Source organism: Thermobia domestica, chromosome 14, assembly GCF_964235325.1.
Source record: "Thermobia domestica chromosome 14, izTheDome1.hap1.1, whole genome shotgun sequence".
Classification (NCBI taxonomy): domain Eukaryota; kingdom Metazoa; phylum Arthropoda; class Insecta; order Zygentoma; family Lepismatidae; genus Thermobia; species Thermobia domestica.
Window position 1 is genome coordinate 172,126,884 of NC_137467.1, and position 9,489 is coordinate 172,136,372.

General features: G+C 35.9%; 1 protein-coding gene across 1 annotated transcript in view; it reads left to right on the forward strand.

Moving 5' to 3' along the window:
• LOC145670471 (RNA-binding protein 28-like) overlaps positions 1-1,141 on the forward strand; it is a 36,636-nt gene extending 35,495 nt beyond the window's left edge. The window contains exon 10 of the mRNA XM_081739184.1: positions 976-1,141. Within this exon, the coding sequence (XP_081595310.1) occupies positions 976-1,089 (114 nt within the window). The 3' untranslated portion in view covers positions 1,090-1,141. The remainder of the gene's footprint in view (positions 1-975) is intronic.
• Positions 1,142-9,489: the final 8,348 nt, after the last annotated feature.

Consider the following 9,489-nt stretch of genomic DNA (forward strand, 5'->3'; position numbering starts at 1 on the left):
TTACCTGATATTATTATTGCTTAGATTTATTTAAAATACATTTTTATTAATTTTATATCTTGTAACCACTTTAATCATTCAGTACCGCTGTTGTCACAATGTAAAGCTTGATTAACGTATTCTTCAGTAACAGTTTCATCTTCATAGATTGTGTGGCTATCATACAGCACAAAGTTTTCGATTTACAAAAAGTTTTCCTAAATGTTCTCGAAAACTGCGCATAAGGATTTATAGTCACTCATGAAATTTTGTTCAGCTCAATTGTATTTATCGATTAGTATTTGTCTCATCTTTGGTAAATCTTGTAAAATTTGTTTATTTTAAGGTTGGTGTAAAGAGACAAGCTTTGCCGATAGATGTCACTACAGTCTTCGTATCTCTCTCATGTTTTTTTTTTTTTTTTTTTTTTTTTTTTTTTTTTTTTTTTTTTTTTTTTTTTTTTACCTTTCACGAAAATTTACGATTTCTCTTACAAATTTCAACCTACAGACTTGAAATTTCTCGAGAAGAAACTCCATAACCTATCGAAGACAACAATCCGTGCCGATTTTTATTTAGAATTTTCTTCATTGTTGAAACAGTTATATTGTTAAAGATTTGGATATCCATTTCAACAATCAAGCCATTTCAACAATGAAGAAAATTCTAAATAAAAAATCGGCACGGATTGTTGCCTTCGATAGGTTATGAAGTTCCTTCTCTAAAAATTTGAAGGCTCCAGGTTGAAATTTGTAAGAGAAATCGTGAATTTTCGTGAAAGGTAATAAATACATGAGAGAGATACGAAGACTGTAGTGACATCTATCAGCAAAACTTGTCCCTTTAAACCGACCTTAAGCCACAACAATGCGTCTTACTTAATGTTGTATATGGATTCTTGTAACATTATTATTGGTGGTTAAATTTTTACCTTTCTGTTAACGTAAAATATTCATAAAAGTGATATGTAATGTATTACAAATTGTTTTTTTTCAGGTGACAAAAGAACGAAAGTCGAGTCAAAGAGGGGAAAACGATAGGATTTCGAGGCTTATCGAAGGGTATAAAAAGATGGTGGACACTTCAAATTTGAAGAAATGGTACGAGTGACCTGTAAATCATGTACAAAATAGATGTCGAATAAATTGTATGTTTATTATCATTTTGTTTTTCTCTCCACACTTTCAGATTCATACGTGTCAAGAAATATCGAAATTCTGATGAAAAATATATATATATATTTTTTTTCACTACGATCTCAAGATTATTGGGCGCACGGTAAATCAGCAGTAGAGCGCTTACTTGTGGCGCATGGAGTTTCTGATTCGATCCCGGCAAAGTAAGTTAATGATGAATAACATTGTGGCTATGGGTTTTCACGGAGTATTCCCGTTTCCTCCCACATTCTCATTCCACCAATATTATCTTGCCTTAATCACTGTCTCCCTTAGCCTAAAGGGCATAATCGTGGAACGTTAAACTGAAATATTTCATTTCAGTTTTTGAAGATTGATTAGGATTGGCGAACATCCGGTTTTGAAGAAGCAAAATTGATGTTGTTTGTAATCCGGACGCGTTTTATCTTCCTTCTTTTTAGCTTGAAAATAATTCTTGTTAAATATTAAGTCTTCATCCCGGCGAAATTAAAATACCGCTAATTTTACAGTAATTATGTGATATCCTCAAATAGATAAAAGATAATCGAAATGTGGAACAAGAGCGCCCTAGACAATATTATTTTACATGAGAAACCGTTATTACGACTCACTTATCTGCTTTCGATTTCGAGCCATTTTGAAAATCGACATTTATTTTCGCGTTTCTAAACAGCTGAAAACGGAAAGCCACTAGGTGACTTGTGATAACGGTTTCTCATGTAAAATAATATTGTCTAGGGCGCTCTTGTTCCATATTTCAATTATCTTTTATCTATTTGAAGATATCACATAATTATTGTAAAATTAGTGGTATTTTAATTTCGCCGGGATGAAGACTCTTAAGGATATACGAAGAAAATATTAAGGATATACGAAGAAAATGGTGTGCTAAAGAAAATAATGTCACCTGAGAAGCGAATGCAAATTACATTAGACGAAGAAATATATAGACTCATTTTTAAGGTATGTTCTAGCCCAGAAAAATTAGACAAAAAAGGGCATAACTGCTAAAAACATTCGAGTAAGCTGGATTTTTGTGGAGACCTTTATTTTAATATCATCATCATATCCTAGAAAGTGCCTTTTATTTGAGCTTTTTTTGCGGGGGGGGGGGGTCTAGTTTTTGCATTTATCTCGAAAGTTATCAATTTTTCGAAGAAATTAGGTATAAGGAAAATCGTAGTTTTTAAAGTTCTACACAAAAAAGATCCTTAGATATTTTTTTTCGTAGAATCAATCGTTTCAAAGATATAGACTGAATTATGCCTGAACAGAAATGGGCGAGGTTTTTAACTTGAAACTGCAAAATATCTGAAAAAAAAAAAAAAAGCATCGGAGGGGAGAAATGTTGAAATAATGTAAATTAATATTTTTTTTAACATGTGCTAAAATTATCCCGCTCCGTCCTCTAGGCTGGGGTGGGAGCCCCAAGTTTATTATTATTATTATAATAAGAGTAAGTAAATTTTATTCGAAAAAATTTTTCAGTTTGTGATAGATGGCGTTGTAATCAGTAAAAAATATTGCACTAAGGTTTCTTCAATTGGGAGCCTCCACATTTTATTCCAGAATAAATCAGCGATAAATAGTACCAGTCTTTTGTTTTAAACATTTTCACATCTCGTGATGAATGGTGCTACATTTACCAAGTAGTAGTTAAGTTTATTTATTTATTTCAGTAAGGAGATCCATATTTTATTTAATCATGCTTCACAGTTAATCAAAAATTGATACGACGGAACCTGTTTTCTATACGTTTTCTTAGTATAGGGGTGATTGTTTTCGGTACATCCTCGTACCTCTCATGTTTCAGTCACAGTAAATGCTCAATTTGACTACTTCCAACTTTCATGCATGTCAACTTCCAACTTGACTACTTACATGCATTTTTTGACCAGCGCTTCGAATGATTGTACCCAACTTAAAATGTATATGCTGAGATTCGTTCTATCATGTTTTCACGAGTTTTTGGCACTTGTTGATAAACTTTCATCTTTTACAAAAAGCCTTAAAGGAAATTCAATGACATGAGATTGTCCATAAATCAGAACCATTTCGAATTTCTCCGGTATACTACATAATATATATATAGGGTGGGACAAATAAAAGTGGCCTGGACGAGTTGATACGATTGGACATGAATATATGCATGGAACCACACCACTGGTTCAGATCTTAGTGCGGGCTGTGTCAGTGTGAGTTAAACAGTGCAGAGTTGAAGATGGTACTCGCAGTGCAGCAGAGGGTGTTCATGGTGGAAAGTTACGTGAAAACAAATTTGTGGAAAGAGTGTGGTCAGTTGTTTGCTCATGAATTCCATGGTGCCAAAGTGCCAGCAAAGAGTGGAATGCAACGATTAGTCAGAAAATGGCATCGGACAGGATCTGTTTTGAACAAAGAAAAAAAAATATTCCGAAGCGTGTCCAAACACCTGAAATTGTGGATGCAGTTCCCAGAAAATGCTAGAGTCCTACCAAATCAACCCGACGACTGTCGCAAGAGATCGGCATATCACGTCTTTTGTCACCTGAAAAAACAATTTGTAACGTGGATGAATACCCCACCAGGACTTTAAAATGTATCCCTATAGTGTGTCCGTTGTTCAGGGATTAAAACCAGCAGATGCTCCTCAACGCCTCCAGTTTTGTGATTGGTTGTTCACTGAGATAAGAATGTATGGCTTGGACTTGGATCTTTTCTTTGTTTCGGATGAAGCCTGATTTCATCTGAGTGGTTATGTCAACGCACAGAATAACAGGTTCTGGGCAGCGGAGAATCCACATAACTTCCAGCAGACATCATTGCATGATCAGAAGGTTGGTGTTTGGTATGCAGTATATGCACGCCGCATTAGTGGTCCCATCTTCTTTCATCAGAAGGTGAATTCCGAGCGTTACATTTCCAACATCTTTAATCCATTTGTGGCAGCACTAACGGAAGAGGAAAAAAACCTATGGTTACTTCCAACAGGATGAAGCAACTTCCCATACAGCCCGCCGAACCATGGATCACATTTACACAATCTTCATTCCTGACAGAGTAGTCAGCAGAAGTCAGTCTGGTGTCGGCCCTAGCTGGCCACCCTGGTCACCTGACCTGTCCATGTGCGATTACTTTCTATGGGGAAACCTCAAGACTAAGGTGTATCGCAACAAACCTTATAGTCTTCAAAAACTGAAGCAGAACATTTCTTATGAGATTGCAGCAATTCCAGCAGCCCAGCTTCGATCTGCCTTTTGTAACTTGTTGAACAGGGTTCAAAGTGTCAAGAGATTGATGAATGGTGTCATTTTCAACATCTGCTATAAGGAGGTTAGCGAAATATTTCCTTTCCTTTGCTATGTTTCTTTGTACCTTGAAACTCTGTTCTCCGGGCTACTTTTAGTCAGTAGCACCCAAAAATCTGACATAAAATGCGTTTCAAACTAATTCTAAATCAATGAATGAAGCGACTGATAAACAAACCTCTTCCAACAATTAGATTAATACAGTTCTCAATTGAATCGTCTAGTTCCAAAACGGCTTTTTGGCTATTTATATTAAATCGCACAAAACCGAGAAAAACTGTAGAATAGATAAGTTTTGTAGAACTGGAAGTATTTGAGGATGTTCAGGATTTTCACATGAATACACTGAAGTATTAATAGTTCTACAAAACATGAAGATCCTACATTTTATTTATTTATTTATTTTTAATTTTCTGGGATTTTCTGTAAATAGACAAGAGCCGTTTTTGAATAGAATGAATGAATTAAATGAGTGTCAAATAAAAAAAATATAGGGTAGGTTCTAAGGTACATAACTATAGACCACAAAGAGATGCAGCCATTAAAATGTTTGCTACCCAACTCACGAACAACAATTCTGAATTATCTGATTTCACGCCAAATGCAGAGCCATCTTTCACGCCATCTACCATGAGGCGAGAAAATGTTTTTTTAAGAAAAAAGAATGGTCCTGTTTCTAGTGATGTCATTCACTTCACGCTAGGTAGCTCTACTATCGCTTGTAGAAACTGTCAGTATGGATTGGAAATAGCTTCTGTAATACGTAGACTGTACAATAACATCCCAAATAATGTCTGTGTGCAGTCTATATAACTCTATATGCTGTTAAATATATAATAAGTGAGGAAGCCATAATTAATGGAAGTGTCTTTTTAATTTCTGCGAAATGAATGATAAGTATTAAAAATGAAATGAAATCTTTACGTCCCACGGTTATGCCGGTTAGGCTAAAGGAGACGGTGATGATGAGTGAAATGGTGGAATGAAGAAAGTGGGAGGAAACGGGAGAACCCCGAGAAAACCCACGAGCACGGTGTTTGTCCACCACAAAGTCCACACGGCGGAGCTGGGAGCGAACCAGGGACCCCAAGCACCGGAGGTGAACGCTCTACCACTGAGCCACCGCGCCCCCTTGATAAGTATTAACAAAATACAAGGTTTAAAAGGAACAAAAATAGTTTAATTTATTGAAATAATTATCGTAGTAAGTTTTCGTGGTTATTAAAGTAAGTTTAATCGAACTAGGACCGCAATATTTGTGTGTTGCAATCTATGAAACTTTCTGTGTCCTTGTCCTCTGTGTTAATAAATAATTACATATGGAACTCACAGGATGCCCACCAATCTGTGCACATAAACAATACTACTTCGAATTTGATTTCTATCCTCTCAAGACTCTTGTGAAACAACTTACTTATCAAGTCTGGCTACTCTTTTCATTTATATTCCATAGAAGTCATATCACGAAGATTATATATTACCGCAAAGTCACTTATTTGAAGTGTCATCGACAAAAGAATTATTGGAGGTTATCAATGCGGATGTAGACGAAATCGATCAACTATCGACCAAATATTTACCATTCGCCAAATACTCGAAAAAGAGTGGGAATACAATACCCCAGTACATCAACTATTTATTGATTTTAGAAAGGCGTACGACTCGCTTAGGAGAGAAACATTATATAACGTTCTTGCAGAACTTGGAATACCGAGAAAGCTAATTAGATTAATTAAGATATGTTTAAATGAATCCCAAAGTAAAGTCTGGATAGGAAAATTTTTGTCCACGAGCTTTCACGTCGAAAATGGCCTGAAACAAGGAGATGCATTGTCGCCATTATTATTTAACTCCGTTCTGGAATACGCTATAAGGAAAATCAAAGATAGCAACGACGGCCTAGAGTTGAACGGTATTCACCAGGTTATGGCATATGCTGATGATATAAATTTAATAGATGATGATACGAGAACAATAGAAAGAAATGCAGAGATCTTATTAAACGCTTGCAGGGACATGGGTCTAGAAGTAAATGCAGAGAAAACTAAATACATGGAAGTGCGTCGGGACCGAAATACAGCAAATTATGGATGCGTTAAAATATTAAATAATACTTTTGATAAAGTGGATAGTTTCAAATATCTAGGATCAATATTAACAGAGGAAAATCATATTCACGGAGAAATTAAATGTCGACTAAAAGCGGGGAATTTGTGTTACTATTCGGTTCAAAATCTCTTGTCGTCGCGAATTCTGTCGAGGAATTTGAAGCTTAAAATATACAAAACGATAATCATGTCTGTTGTTTTGTATGGCTGCGAAACATGGTCACTTACCCTGAGGGAAGAACATAGACTGAAAGTATTTGAGAACAAGATCCTGAGACGAATATTCGGACCCAAGAGGAACGGGAATGGGGAATGGCGGAAACTTCATAACGAGGAACTACATAATTTATATGGTTTACCCAACATTGTTAGGGTCGTCAAGTCTAGGAGGCTTAGGTGGGCGGGTCATGTAGCTAGAATGGAAGAAAGTAGAAACACTTTCAAAGTCTTGACTGGAAGACCAATCGGAAAACTACCATCAGGAAGACCTAGGCGCAGATGGGAGGACAATATTAAGATGGATCTCGCAGAGATTGAAATACAAAGTAGAATCTGGATGCAGTTAGCTAAGGATAGAAGTCAGTGGAGAGCTTTTGTGAACGCGGCATTTAACCGGGTTCCATAGGCCATAGAGTTAGTTAGTTAGTTGGTCATCGACAAAAGAATATAACATATTTTATAACAAGCTGTTTTCTTGTGACATCGACTTTAAAAACTACTAGAAAAAGTTAATTCTTAGTTATTCAAAACACTTTTTGTCCAAATATTCTTTTCACTCCTGACAGCAAAACTTCCGGAAGAAAGCCTAGTGGAATCGGTGTGTATGTTGACAATACTATTCCAACATTTTACAGAAAAAATGGGGGGTACTCAAAATAGTTACACATGGAATTCAAACCTAACACTTTCCTCTAACAAAACAAGAACAATAATCGCTCACTTACGTCTTCGTTGCTTGGTAAGATTATACATTCGAGTCGGGTGACTAAGGAGAGCCACATATAATTAATCCCGCCGATTAAACTGTAACCTCTGGACATGGCAGTATACTCGATGTGCTTTTGTTGCTTCTCATAGATTCTAATAAACTAGGGTTCCGATTTATTTATTACTTTATTTTGAAGTTTCCGTCCTTTTGAAGTCCCGTAATATGCACTGAGGCTAAGGAAGACTGTGATAATTAAATGATGGAATGAAGAAAGTGGGAGGAAACGGGAGCCCTAAGAAAACACACATATATGACATTTGTCCATCACAAAGTTCATTTGGCGCGAGCTGGGATCAAACTAAGGACCCTATGCACCAGAAGTGAACGGTCTACCAGTGAGCCATCGCGGCTCTATAGCCAGGCTCGAAACACATTCTGTAGGCCGAGGAATTAAGTCTACGGGCTTAAATTTTAAATCACCTATAATCAATTACCTATACCCTTTATACTTCTAACATAGTTGTAGTTAGTCATTTACAAGGATTATATTTGCATTATAAGAAAATGCGAGATTTAGATTCTTTTCATTGTTGTGGGAATAAGCATTGTTTTTATTTAATAATTTGACAGAGATAAAATTTAAAATTTGTTTCTATGGAACTAATGTGTAGTGAGTTGTGTGATTTGAAATCTATATCAACATTCGATATGGAAGGATAATATTAATTGTAAATTGTGGAGTGTGGTTTTGGAGGAAGTAAAAATACAAACCTGCTCAAAACATTGCAGTATACATTTTTGCTGTACTAGTCAGTACTGGACATGTCGAACGAGCGAAATGAAACTGTTGTGGTCAAATTATAGAAACAATATCAACAAAACTTGTGATGGCCGAAATTTGTGTTCAGGTGAACTTGAAAATGACCTGTCAATTTCCACAAAACGGTTATAGAAAATAGACACTTCTTGACGCAGCAAGAAGCACCAGACAATATGTATATCATATTTACTCGCATAATTCACGACGTGAATTTTTAAACAATGTTTTTTGAAAAGAAAATTTTGGCATAGTAGATTTTCAAGATCTTGCAAAAGAATTGTCAGTCTGGATATGTTAACTGCAACCCCTTTGAATGATTCTTGGAATTAATGAATATAAGACCAAGAATGTGTTAATCCCAAGAAGGAGAAACTGAGGCGAAAGCAGATTTGGCCGTTTTTCTGGGTATCTTGGAATTGGTGAATATAAGGCCAAGAATGAGTTAATCCTGAGAAGGACTGACTGATATGAAGGCAGATCTGCTCGTTTTTCTCAGCGGTCTTACATCAGTGTTCAACCTTGAGGTGTTTCCAGTAGCAAGCTACTTACAGAAAACATGAGAAAGCTATATGCAAATGGATCGCTGAAGGGGCACACAATTTGATAGACAGAGACACCCGTCGATTAAACAGATATGCTCCTAGATAGTGAGAATGGGACATGGTGGATCCGCTGAAAGTCAATGAGGACGAATGTTTTGTGGTAGGAGATTGAGGAAAATGTGGGTGAATCAGGGAAGAACTACAGTTCTGACAAAGGACGCAATGATGGAAAATGAACTATTGTAAATTTCAGTGATATATATATTTTCCTTACTGATATCACATTTTAGTTTCATTATAAACATATGCAAAATTGTTCCCTCGCATAAATCGCTGCTTTTAGATATAAAGAAAATGTTCAAAAAAGTGTGTGAATTACGCGATTAAATACGGTAACAGGATAGGCGTATATAATCAATAATATTTTGTGTTCACTTAGTTTGTTTCAGTATACATTTGGTTAATAGTAGTGATAGTAATAGTGGTTATAAATATTAGAACTATCGAAGGTAATGACACATAGAAATCTTCAGTTTGAAATTTCTCTCCAGATATAGGAATGCCATTAGTATCCGGGCTTTGCTTCAGTTCCATCTGGCGACCCTATAACAAACACATTTATTCAAAACTCTCTATTTAGTATGCAGGACTTAGGAAGTAAAACGAAA